Below are 12,307 nucleotides of genomic sequence, written 5' to 3'. Positions count from 1 at the left end.
TCTCTGTCTGCCTGTCTGTCTGTCTGCCTGTATCTGTCTGTCTGCCTGTCTCTGTCTGTCTGTCTGCCTGTCTCTCTCTCTCTGTCTGCCTGTCTGTCTGTCTGTCTGTCTGTGTCTTTAGTTGAAATCACTTATATGTAACTCAGGATAAGACCATAGACTAAAATGTCAAATACATAAATGTCATGTTTCATACGACTAGCTTCCTAGTGTAACTATGGTTACTTGCTTCTGTAATAGGTGCTAAGTCTGTGTGACCAGTGGGGTTCCATCCCAGGGGGCTCTGCCTTAGCCCGCTAAGCTAAAGCCTCTCTGTAACATCCCTCCTTCCCTCTCTCTCCTGCCTCTCTGTAACATCCCTCCTTCCCTCTCTCTGCCACCCCAGGTCATAAATACAGAGTGAAATTCTGGAGCAGCCGCAGAACCCGTCCCTGAGGCTCCATGGATCTCCACATCTCTCACCATCACGTCCTGCTGGTCTGGTTTCACTCCTCCTGACGACAGGAATCACACTGTCTCTTCCCAATAATTCCTTTATTTGTTTTTTAATTGTACATTTACATTTCTAACAGATCAAGTGTGTGCAGACAATACAACTGTTGATACTTCCAAATGAATTAATGAACATTAATAAACTGAAAACTTCTATGGAACCTAAAATAGATGTGATTTATCATACAATGTCTTTACCAGATGTTAGACAGCAACACTAGCTAACACAGATAGTATGGTAAATTTAAAGACAATATAAGGGTTTGTAATCCCACACCTAGGGGAAGAGGTCACAGGAAAACAGATGGTCCTAGAACATTTGGAGAAGGCAGTAAAGAGGGGTAAAGTCAGATTGAGGGGTTTGCTATAGGTGAAGAAAACAAAGGATCAAAGCTGGAGAAAACAGGATAGAGTAATTAAAGTTAGGGTAATTAAGTAATAAACAAAGGTATAAACAGCCAGAACAAAAGGCTTTTGAAAACAGCCGGGGTGTCAGAAAGGCCTGATCAGACGAACGGGCGCCAGCCAGATGTGCGGCGCACACCTTGATGACGAAATATAGATCTTGAATGTTATTGGTGTATGTAGACAGGAAACAGAAATACGTTGAAGGCGTTAACCTGTGTGAAGTCTATGAAGGCAGGTGACTGAGGAGATCATGGGGTCAGCTTTGTAAACCTGAACGGCTACATATTCTGCGGGAATAAAGTCTTTGAATGAATCAACAACTCTGGTTAACGGTATTTTATTTCAAAGTATTATAACTTCAATTCTACGACAATAGAACCACACATGTGGAACCACAGATATTGAGGTGAGGTCCAACCCAGAGACTCTGGTCCTAACCTTAGCCCAGAGGGTCCGTGTCCTAAGCCCTAAAACCCTGGGTCCCAGGAGATGGTTTGTGGTGTCTCTGTTTCCTCGTAGCAGATGATGTCATCGCCGGGTGTGAAGAGGACGTCGGCGTCCACAGAGAGACCGCACTCCATCCCTGTCTTCACCTTCTGGACCTCGTCTCTATGGTGCTTCAGCGCTGTCAGGGAGCCTGCAGGGGGCAGCAGAGAACACGCCTGAGTTGGGGTTAAGGTTGGGGTTGGGGTTGATGTTGGGGTTAACGTTGAGGTTAAGGTTGGTTAACTCTGTCTCTCTATGGGACATAATCCAGAGAAAGGCTTTAAACTACCTCCACCCAGCTGAAGGACCTACCTCCACCCAGCTGAAGGACCTACCTCCACCCAGCTGAAGAACCTACCTCCACCCAGCTGAAGGACCTACCTTCCCACAGCACCTCCTGACCACGGAGCATCCGGAACTTCCTCCTGCGGTCCAGATGTCCCGTCTGCACCCTGCAGCCCGCCACCGGCACCTTCCTCTTCCCCACAGTCACGTCAAACACGGCCAGCACGCACGCCTCTCCTGGGGTACCAATAACAATAATAATACTATTATTAAATACCACACTTTCCTGGGGTTAGATACAATACTACTACTAGGATTAATACCCTCACAGTTGAGCTGTGGACCCACAGACGTACCGATGACATTCTCGCTGACTGTGGGTGGCAGCTTGCTGCTGAGCTCTTCCTTCAGGTCGTCCACCAGTCTGTAGATGACATTGTGCAGCTTGATGGAGACGCCTCTCTTTGCTGCCAAGTGCTGGACGGGCTTGTTCACTCCAACGTTGAAGCCATAGATGGTGCCTAGAGACATAACATGGTTACTACATCCTGACCCCTGACCCAACATGGTTACTACATCCCGACCCGACCCCTGACCCAACATGGTGACTACATCCTGACCCCTGACCCAACATGGTGACTACATCCTGACCCCTGACCCAACATGGTTACTACATCCCGACCCGACCCCTGACCCAACATGGTGACTACATCCTGACCCCTGACCCAACATGGTGACTACATCCTGACCCCTGACCCCGTTGAAGAACGTAGAACACAACATTGTTACTATAAAAGACAGAAAACAATCAATCACAGTATTAACCTCTCCTCTCCTAGTAGTGTGTGTGTGTGTGTTTGCGTGCGTGCGTGCGTGCCTCACCTGAGAAGGTCTCCGCCATGTTGAGGTCGTTCTCGGACACGTCTCCAATGCCAAAGTGGATGACCTCCATCTGACACTGGTCCTGAGCATCGTAACTCTCCAAGATGTTCAAGATGGCTTCCACTGACCCATCCACGTCACCTAGAGATAGACAGACCTTCATTATAATTCATAATTTCAGGAATCAATCAAAGAAGAAATGCTCCCTCTTAATTCCACCCTGCGTTTCCCCTCTAGTCCAGCCCCCCTCCCGGCCCCCCTCCCGGCCCCCCTCCCTGGCGCACCACATAATATTAGCATTACACAAAAAACGTTGGTCGCAGTGAATCGAAAAGTGAGACAGACGCATAAGACAAATAAGTAACTTCATTGCAACGGCTAAAAAGAAACGTAAAGTTTACCAAAAATAGACTGTTTAATCGACTGTTTAATAGCCTGTTTAATGCAGATTGGATTGATCAGTTTTGCTGCATTCTACCTGAATCTGGTTGCAAACAGTAGCGGTCAGTAAGGTTGCAAACATCAAACACCATTTCGAAGCAAAACAGCAGCTTCACTGAAAGATTTCCACCAGATACCAGAAAGCAGGAAATAGCTAGCTTAAACTTTGCTTATGAGCATTTAACAGTTTTCATAAAAGTCCACTGTTAAAGTTATTCATAAAAGTTATTCAAGAAAATGCAACCGCAGCATCTGTCCGTGCACCTCGAGCCTGAGTCTGAGTCCGACTCCGAGCTGTGGAGGTCTGGTCCTGTGGATCTAACCCTAACCCTAACCCTGTGGATCTAACCCTAACCCTAACCCTGTGGATCTAACCCTAACCCTAACCCTGTGGATCTAACCCTAACCCTAACCCTGTGGAGGTCTGGTCCTGTGGATCTAACCCCAACCCTGTGGATCTAACCCTAACCCTAACCCTGTGGAGGTCTGGTCCTGTGGATCTAACCCCAACCCTGTGGATCTAACCCTAACCCTGTGGATCTAACCCTAACCCTAGCCCTGTGGATCTAACCCTAACCCTAGCCCTGTGGATCTAACCCTAACCCTAGCCCTGTGGATCTAACCCTAACCCTGTGGATCTAACCCTAACCCTAGCCCTGTGGATCTAACCCTAACCCTAGCCCTGTGGATCTAACCCTAACCCTAGCCCTGTGGATCTAACCCTAACCCTGTGGATCTAACCCTAACCCTAGCCCTGTGGATCTAACCCTAACCCTAGCCCTGTGGATCTAACCCTAACCCTAGCCCTGTGGATCTAACCCTAACCCTGTGGATCTAACCTTAACCCTAACCCCAACCCTGTGGATCTAACCCTAACCCTAGCCCTGTGGATCTAACCCTAACCCTGTGGATCTAACCTTAACCTTAACCCTGTGGATCTAACCCTAACCCTAACCCTGTGGATCTAACCCTAACCCTAACCCTGTAGATCTAACCCTAACCCTAGCCCTGTGGATCTAACCCTAACCCTAGCCCTGTGGATCTAACCCTAACCCTGTGGATCTAACCCTAACCCTAACACTAACCCTAACCCTAACACTAACCCTAACCCTGGTGTGAGCATTGATTACTTTATCTTATGATGACTGTTGGATAGATGATTCACTTACTTAAACTAATGTATTTGTTGTAAGTCGCTTTGGATAAAGACGTCTGCTAAATGCCATAAATGTAAATGTAAATGATTAGGGGCTAGGGCGTGGGGGCTAGGGCGTGGGGCTAGGGCGTGGGGCTAGGGCGTGGGGGCTAGGGCGCGGCGGCTAGGGCGTGGGGGCTAGGGCGTGGGGGCTAGGGCGCGGGGGCTAGGGCGCGGCGGGTAGGGCGCGGGGCTAGGGCGCGGCGGGTAGGGCGCGGGGGCTAGGGCGCGGCGGCTAGGGCGCGGGGGGTAGGGCGCGGGGCTAGGGCGCGGGGGGTAGGGCGCGGGGGCTAGGGCGCGGCGGGTAGGGCGCGGCGGGTAGGGCGCGGGGGCTAGGGCGCGGGGGCTAGGGCGCGGGGGCTAGGGCGCGGGGGCTAGGGCGCGGGGCTGGGGCGCGGGGGCTAGGGCGCGGCGGGTAGGGCGCGGGGGCTAGGGCGCGGGGGCTAGGGCGCGGGGGCTAGGGCGCGGGGGCTAGGGCGCGGGGGCTAGGGCGCGGGGGCTAGGGCGCGGGGGCTAGGGCGCGGGGTGTAGGGCGCGGGGGGTAGGGCGCGGGGGTAGGGCGCGGGGGGTACCTTTGACGATGAGAGGCAGAGACAGTTCCCGGGTCAGTAGCTTTTCACTGGGCCTCATGGCCATGGTCTGCCTGTTGGCCCGGTAGAGAGCTGCCTTCCTCTGCCTCCAGCTGAGGTGGGCCAGGCCCTCCCGCTCCTGCCGGTAGCCCTCCTGGTGCTGCCGCTGCTGCTCCTCAATCACCTCCCTCTCCTCCCTCTGCTTCCCCTGCGCCTCCTCGTACACACGCCACTCCACTACCTCCCGAGCCCTCTGCTGCAGAGACACACACACACACACACACACACACAGACGGACGGACGGACGGACAGGCAGACAGACAGACAGACGGGGGGGGGGGGGGTGTTGTGATGTGGAACAATAACTATGATGAAGGTTAAGGGAAACTAAATGATTCAGTTTAAAAAAATAAAATAAAATCATCTCTCACACACACACACACACACACACACAGGTATAACATGGTGTTTACCTCATTCTCCACCTCTAGGACCTCCTCCCCAGCAGAGGGCAGCTCCCTCCAGCCGACCACCTGCACCGCCCGGCTAGGCCCCGCCTCCCGCACGCTCGCCTTCTTCTCATCAAACAGGAAGCGGACCTTGGCCCACGTCCTGCCCGCCACCAGAGTACAGCCCTTCCTCAGAGTGCCGCGCTGCACAATCGCCGTGGAGATCGGCCTGAAAAACGCCATGGGGAGAACATTGGAGAGCACAAGGATGTAGGGGTTAGGGTGTAGGGGTGTAGGGGTTAGGGGGTTAGGGTGTAGGGGTTAGGGTGTAGAGTCTAGGGGTGTAGGGTGTAGGGGTTAGGGTGTAGAGTCTAGGGGGTTAGGGTGTAGGGGTTAGGGTGTAGAGTCTAGGGGTGTAGGGTGTAGGGGTTAGGGTGTAGGGCGTAGGGGTTAGGGTGTAGAGTCTAGGGGTGTAGGGTGTAGGGGTGAGGGTGTAGGGGTTAGGGGTTAGGGTGTAGAGGTTAGGGTGTAGAGGTTAGGGTGTAGGGTGTAGAGGTTAGGGTGTAGGGGTTAGGGTGTAGGGTGTAGAGGTTAGGGTGTAGGGGTTAGGGTGTAGGGTGTAGAGTCTCAGGGGTTAGGGTGTAGGGGTTAGGGTGTAGGAGTGACGGTGTAGGGGTTAGGGTAGTAGTAGTAGTAGTAGTAGTGTGTAGTAGTAGTGTATAGTAGTAGTAGTAGTGTGTAGTGTGTAGTAGTAGTGTGTAGTGTGTAGTAGTAGTAGTAGTGTGTAGTAGTAGTGTGTAGTAGTAGTAGTGTGTAGTAGTATAGTAGTAGTGTGTAGTAGTAGTGTGTAGTAGTGTGTAGTCTGTAGTAGTGTGTAGTAGTAGTGTGTAGTGTGTAGTAGTAGTGTGTGTAGTAGTGTGACCCACCCGTGACCCTTGTCTGTGTGACTCTCTATGATGGTGGCTTCTACTGGTCCACTGGCGTCGGCCTTCAGCTCCAGAACCTCGGCCAGCGTCACGGTCGCCTCGGCCAGCTCAGCCAGATTCTCCCCCTGGAGGGGGAGGCGGAGGGAGACACACACCATGTCTATATGATGTACCTTGAGTGCTAGCATTGGCTAGCATGTCTATATGATGTACCTTGAGTGCTAGCATTGGCTAGCATGTCTATATGATGTACCTTGAGTGCTAGCATTGGCTAGCATGTCTATATGATGTACCTTGAGTGCAGACACGTGGATGGCCTGGACATCGCCTCCGTACGCCTCACACACCACACCATGACTCAGCAGCTCCTGCTTCACACGCTCAGGGTCCGCCTGAGGCTTATCACACTTATTCACCGCTACGATGATGGGCACTGCACACACACACACACCCCTTGAGATTTAAATCCAATTGAACATGCATTACATGTCCTGATGATAAGATTTTAGGCAAAAATACATCAAAACAAACAACAAGTGAAGATGGCTTCAGTCCAGGGATTTTACATTTATGACATTTACAGACGTCTTTATCCAAAGCGACTTACAACAAATCCATTTGTTTAAGTAAGTGAATCATCTATCCAACAGTCATCATAAGATAAAGTAATCAATGCTCACACCAGGGTTAGGGCCATAGGCAGTCGTAATGCCAGAAAGCATTTTTTTATTTTTTTAAATTATTTATTAACAGGAGAGAACTTGTACAGGGGGGAAGTGGGGGTGAAGAGGTCTCTAGGGTTAGGGTTAGGGTTAGTACAGGGGGGGTAGTGAGGGTGAAGAGGTCTTTAGGAGGGACTGTTAAGATGTAGCCTGAGGAGATGGGTTTTCAATCTACGGCGGGAGATTGGTAGTGACTCTGCAGTCATGACAGCAGTGGGAAGCTCCTCCCACCAGCAGGGCCCCAGGACAGTGAAAAGCCGTGACTGAGTGGAGCGGCCGCTGCATCCACGTAGAGGCGGCGGTGCCAGGCGGGCAGCCCAGGTGGAAGAACGGAGTGATCGGGCAGGCGGGGTTTGGGGGCTGACCATTGCCTGCAAGTAGGGAGGGGCTGTTCCCTTTGCCGCCCGGTAGGTGAGCACCAGTGGAGGGTGCGGAGGAGGGGGTACACCTTAATCTAACAGTAGAGTACCGTTGGCGTTCTTGGTGTATATATTAGATAGATTACGGTACCATTGGCGTTCTTGGCGTGCTGGATGGATTCCACGGTCTGCTTCATGACTCCATCGTCAGCAGCGACGACCAGGACGATGATGTCAGTGGCGAGGGCGCCACGGGCTCTGATGGAGGAGAAGGCAGCGTGACCCGGCGTGTCCAGGAACGTGATCCGCTCCCCAGACGGCAGCTCCACTACACACACACACACACACACACACACACACACACACACACACACACACACACACACACACACACACACACACACACACACACACACACACACACACACACACACACACACACACACACACGTCAGGGGACACTAGGCTCCTATGTGCTGGGTGATGTTAGGGGTCAGGGGTTAAAGGTCAGGGGTAGTTACCCAGGAAGGCTCCTATGTGCTGGGTGATTCCCCCAGCCTCAGAAGCAGCCACCTGGCTCCTCCTCAGGCTGTCCAGCAGGGTGGTCTTCCCGTGGTCCACGTGGCCCATGATGGTGACCACCGGGGGGCGACTAACCAGGCCAGAGGGCTCCGCTGGGGGTCTGGAGGGAGCAGGGTCAGAGGTATAACATCAGGGTCAGGGGTCAGAGGTATAACATCAGGGTCAGGGGTCAGAGGTATAATATCAGGGTCAGAGGTCAGGACAGGCATAACATCAGGGTCAGAGGTCATATCTACCTCCTGTAGACATCTTTGTTCTCCCTCTCCTTCGTCTCGGCCAGCTTGGCCCACCTGAACTTCATACCGGACCTCTTCACCACCTCTTTGATCCACTGCTCCTCCAGAACCGAGTCCGCCTCCAGAAGCTCCACGTCCACCGACGTGTTCAACAGCGCCTCCAAAACATGATCTATGGAACACAGACATCATCTATGGAACACAGAGGTCGAGATGGCATGCCCCCCAGAAAGATTAGTTTTTTTAACAGAAGCTTTTAGATGCTGATTTCTGGTGACTTTAAGGATTTGGTTATAGGAAATTGTTACCCTAGAATGAAGACAGATTAGAGGACTTTCCAGAGGGGCCGTTAGGGTTAGGGTTGTCTCTGCCCTAGCAGGGTTGGGTTAGGGTTGTCTCTGCCCTAGCAGGGTTGGTTAGGGTTAGGGTTGTCTCTGCCCTAGCAGGGTTGGGTTAGGGTTAGGGTTGTCTCTGCCCTAGCAGGGTTGGGTTAGGGTTAGGGTTGTCTCTGCCCTAGCAGGGTTGGGTTAGGGTTAGGGTTGTCTCTGCCCTAGCAGGGTTGGTTAGGGTTAGGGTTGTCTCTGCCCTAGCAGGGTTGGGTTAGGGTTAGGGTTGTCTCTGCCCTAGCAGGGTTGGGTTAGGGTTAGGGTTGTCTCTGCCCTAGCAGGGTTGGGTTAGGGTTAGGGTTGTCTCTGCCCTAGCAGGGTTGGGTTAGGGTTGTCTCTGCCCTAGCAGGGTTGGGTTAGGGTTGTCTCTGCCCTAGCAGGGTTGGGTTAGGGTTGTCTCTGCCCTAGCAGGGTTGGGTTAGGGTTGTCTCTGCCCTAGTAGGGTTGGGTTAGGGTTAGGGTTGTCTCTGCCCTAGCAGGGTTGGGTTAGGGTTAGGGTTGTCTCTGCCCTAGCAGGGTTGGTTAGGGTTAGGGTTGTCTCTGCCCTAGCAGGGTTGGGTTAGGGTTAGGGTTGTCTCTGCCCTAGCAGGGTTGGTTAGGGTTAGGGTTGTCTCTGCCCTAGCAGGGTTGGTTAGGGTTAGGGTTGTCTCTGCCCTAGCAGGGTTGGGTTAGGGTTAGGGTTGTCTCTGCCCTAGCAGGGTTGGTTAGGGTTAGGGTTGTCTCTGCCCTAGCAGGGTTGGGTTAGGGTTAGGGTTGTCTCTGCCCTAGCAGGGTTGGGTTAGGGTTAGGGTTGTCTCTGCCCTAGCAGGGTTGGTTAGGGTTAGGGTTGTCTCTGCCCTAGCAGGGTTGGTTAGGGTTAGGGTTGTCTCTGCCCTAGCAGGGTTGGGTTAGGGTTAGGGTTGTCTCTGCCCTAGCAGGGTTGGTTAGGGTTAGGGTTGTCTCTGCCCTAGCAGGGTTGGGTTAGGGTTAGGGTTGTCTCTGCCCTAGCAGGGTTGGGTTAGGGTTAGGGTTGTCTCTGCCCTAGCAGGGTTGGTTAGGGTTAGGGTTGTCTCTGCCCTAGCAGGGTTGGGTTAGGGTTAGGGTTGTCTCTGCCCTAGCAGGGTTGGGTTAGGGTTAGGGTTGTCTCTGCCCTAGCAGGGTTGGGTTAGGGTTAGGGTTGTCTCTGCCCTAGCAGGGTTGGTTAGGGTTAGGGTTGTCTCTGCCCTAGCAGGGTTGGGTTAGGGTTAGGGTTGTCTCTGCCCTAGCAGGGTTGGGTTAGGGTTAGGGTTGTCTCTGCCCTAGCAGGGTTGGGTTAGGGTTAGGGTTGTCTCTGCCCTAGCAGGGTTGGGTTAGGGTTGTCTCTGCCCTAGCAGGGTTGGGTTAGGGTTGTCTCTGCCCTAGCAGGGTTGGTTAGGGTTAGGGTTGTCTCTGCCCTAGTAGGGTTGGGTTAGGGTTAGGGTTGTCTCTGCCCTAGCAGGGTTGGGTTAGGGTTAGGGTTGTCTCTGCCCTAGCAGGGTTGGGTTAGGGTTAGGGTTGTCTCTGCCCTAGCAGGGTTGGGTTAGGGTTAGGGTTGTCTCTGCCCTAGCAGGGTTGGTTAGGGTTAGGGTTGTCTCTGCCCTAGCAGGGTTGGTTAGGGTTAGGGTTGTCTCTGCCCTAGCAGGGTTGGGTTAGGGTTAGGGTTGTCTCTGCCCTAGCAGGGTTGGGTTAGGGTTGTCTCTGCCCTAGCAGGGTTGGTTAGGGTTAGGGTTGTCTCTGCCCTAGCAGGGTTGGGTTAGGGTTAGGGTTGTCTCTGCCCTAGCAGGGTTCAGGTTCTTACCAGACTCTCTGTTCATTGCCTGGGCCAGGGCGGACACCGTCATTCGCTGCTTAATCTCCACTTCCTGTTTGTCTTGTTTTGGTTTGACCTTGTGAACCTTCCTGGGGCCTTTGGCCTGCAAATAACCACACAGTCTGGTCAGGTCTGAGGACCACACAGTCTGGTCATGTCTGAGGACCACAGTCTGGTCATGTCTGAGGACCACAGTCTGGTCAGGGCTGTGTGGACATGTCTGGTCAGGGCTGTGTGGACATGTCTGGTCAGGGCTGTGTGGACATGTCTGGTCAGGGCTGTGTGGACATGTCTGGTCAGGGCTGTGTGGACATGTCTGGTCAGGGCTGTGTGGACATGTCTGGTCAGGACCAGGGCTGCTTGGCTCTCACCTGCTTGGTAGCCAGGGACCTGGCCTGGAGGGGCAGTGGCAGAGGGGTGGGGTTCCTAGCAGAGGCAGGGATGTGGAGGTGGTTGGCGAAGGCAACCAGGGTCAGGTCAGGATGGGTCCCCAGCCTCCAACTCCACAGCAGAGACGTCATCCGCTTCATCTCTGAGCTGGAAACAGAACGGCCATGGTTACCATGGTTAGGGTTAGGGTTAGGCAGCGTTTAACAGAGCTGAAGTTCCACACATGCTGCCCAGGTGAAGGCACCATGTGACTTAGCCAGGTCAGTGCTGTGACGTCACCTGCAGGCTCTGCCTCAGTCGCTATAGCAACCAAGGTTGTGGAATTCCCTCCAGGTCCAGTTGTTCATCTGTGGCCCAATATTACTGTTATTGTTTTTATTATTATTATTATTATTATTATTATTATTATATTGTACTGTTGTTGATTGCTGTTTGCTGCATTGTTGAGAAGCTAGCTTGCCCTAAGCATTTCATTGCATTGTCTATGTTTCTATTAAATGTAGGGTTAGGGGTTAGGTTTGGGTTAGAGTCAGGCTGGGGTTAGGGGTTAGAGTCAGGGTTAGGGTTAAATGTGAGAAATCAACTTTGATGTCTTTGATTTGAAGTGTGATCCGGTAGCGGCTTCCGTCCGTTAACCAACGGGAGCAGAGACGATATGTCATCTAACGGGTTAGGGTTAGGGTTAGGATTAGGGTTAGGGTTAGGGTTAGGATTAGGGTTAGGGTTAGTCAGTCAAAGTCTAGCTCAGCTGAACGGGATTTGAGACGAGATCTCGACGGAGGCCGCCGGGGGTCAGACCGTACGAACACCGACCGACGCGACGGATTCACACCCACTGTCTCTATTTCTACCTTGTGACCGCAGACGGACGAAGCTCATTAAAACTCTCCTCATTAAAGTGAAGAAATGACGGATTCACGAACCCGGTCACTGTCTGTCAGCCTCGGTCATCATCACCTCCAACCGGCTCCGTTTTCACAGCGACCCGACAGCCTCGTCACTGGTGGAGCACAGCAGTGCACAACTAACTAACTAACTAACTAACTAACTAACCCACTGACTTATCCACAACAAGGCCAGCCGTGAGTGTGTTAAGTGAAGGTTTCCCACCGTGGTGTGTGTGTTCCGTCTCAGCTCATCCCGGTCCGGGCGCCGCCATGACACCTACCCATAATGCATTTGGACAGATCTAACCCGGTCCTAAACTTCAGACACGGACAGATGAACAGGGAATGAAGTGGACAGGTGTGTGTGTGTGTGTGTGTGTGTGTGTGTGTGTGTGTGTGTGTGTGTGTGTGTGTGTGTGTGTGTGTGTGCGCGTGTGTATTGTAGATCAGTGATAAATACATGACATGAAAACGTTTTCAACCATTCTGTTTATTTTCTTCCTCATGATTCACATTTCTACTTCAGCATCCAGTAAGCAGCCATAGGACCTGTGACCACAGTCATGAGTACAGATGAACGTCTCCTCACCATGGACATCTGGACTTCATGCCTCGGTGTCTATAAACATTGAATAAACTAGACAGTTTACAAAAACCCTACATTAAAGACCCTCGCCCTAACCCTACATTAAAGACAGATCTCATACACCCTAACCCTAACCCTCACACATACACACTACAGACAATTCCACAGACTGGCCACTAGGGGCACCATCTGGGGCCGAGCCTGACTGCTGCTGTATGT

General features: G+C 52.5%; 1 protein-coding gene across 4 annotated transcripts; it reads right to left on the bottom strand.

Annotated features, from left to right (window-relative positions):
- Window positions 1-1,221: 1,221 nt before the first annotated feature.
- On the bottom strand, window positions 1,222-11,826 carry mtif2 (mitochondrial translational initiation factor 2). 4 transcript variants are annotated; one of them, XM_083690161.1, is made up of 15 exons: window positions 11,467-11,484; window positions 10,895-10,962; window positions 10,597-10,762; window positions 10,214-10,328; window positions 8,033-8,204; window positions 7,736-7,896; window positions 7,366-7,542; window positions 6,427-6,566; window positions 6,134-6,258; window positions 5,232-5,436; window positions 4,762-5,014; window positions 2,554-2,694; window positions 2,028-2,192; window positions 1,768-1,908; window positions 1,222-1,537 (listed from the first exon to the last, which is right to left on the bottom strand). In XM_083690161.1, the coding sequence occupies exons 3-15, from the start codon at window positions 10,753-10,755 to the stop codon at window positions 1,368-1,370; spliced, it is 2,124 nt and encodes a 707-aa protein (XP_083546287.1). In that variant the 5' UTR covers window positions 10,756-10,762; window positions 10,895-10,962; window positions 11,467-11,484; the 3' UTR covers window positions 1,222-1,367. The 4 variants fall into 4 exon arrangements, with proteins under 4 accessions (XP_083546287.1, XP_083546289.1, XP_083546286.1 ...); XM_083690163.1 differs by lacking the exons at window positions 10,895-10,962; window positions 11,467-11,484 and adding an exon at window positions 11,539-11,826 and having other exon boundaries at window positions 4,762-5,011; XM_083690160.1 differs by lacking the exons at window positions 10,895-10,962; window positions 11,467-11,484 and adding an exon at window positions 11,539-11,825.
- Between the last annotated feature and the right edge of the window lie 481 nt (window positions 11,827-12,307).

The sequence above is a fragment of the Argentina silus genome, assembly GCF_951799395.1.
Source record: "Argentina silus genome assembly, chromosome: 18".
NCBI classification, from domain to species: Eukaryota; Metazoa; Chordata; class Actinopteri; order Argentiniformes; family Argentinidae; genus Argentina; species Argentina silus.
This window is presented reverse-complemented; position numbering and strand designations above follow the sequence as displayed.

What these genes read in the sequence shown, in the direction of transcription:
- mtif2 (XM_083690160.1), bottom strand. Translation starts at nt 10,755, where the DNA reads ATGAAGCGGATGACGTCTCTGCTGTGGAGTTGGAGGCTGGGGACCCAT. An exon ending in CACACAGACAAGGGTCACGG is followed by an intron (nt 5,437 to 6,133) that starts GTGGGTCACACT and finishes GGCGTTTTTCAG; the next exon opens with GCCGATCTCCACGGCGATTG. An exon ending in TCCTAGAGGTGGAGAATGAG is followed by an intron (nt 5,015 to 5,231) that starts GTAAACACCATG and finishes GTGTCTCTGCAG; the next exon opens with CAGAGGGCTCGGGAGGTAGT.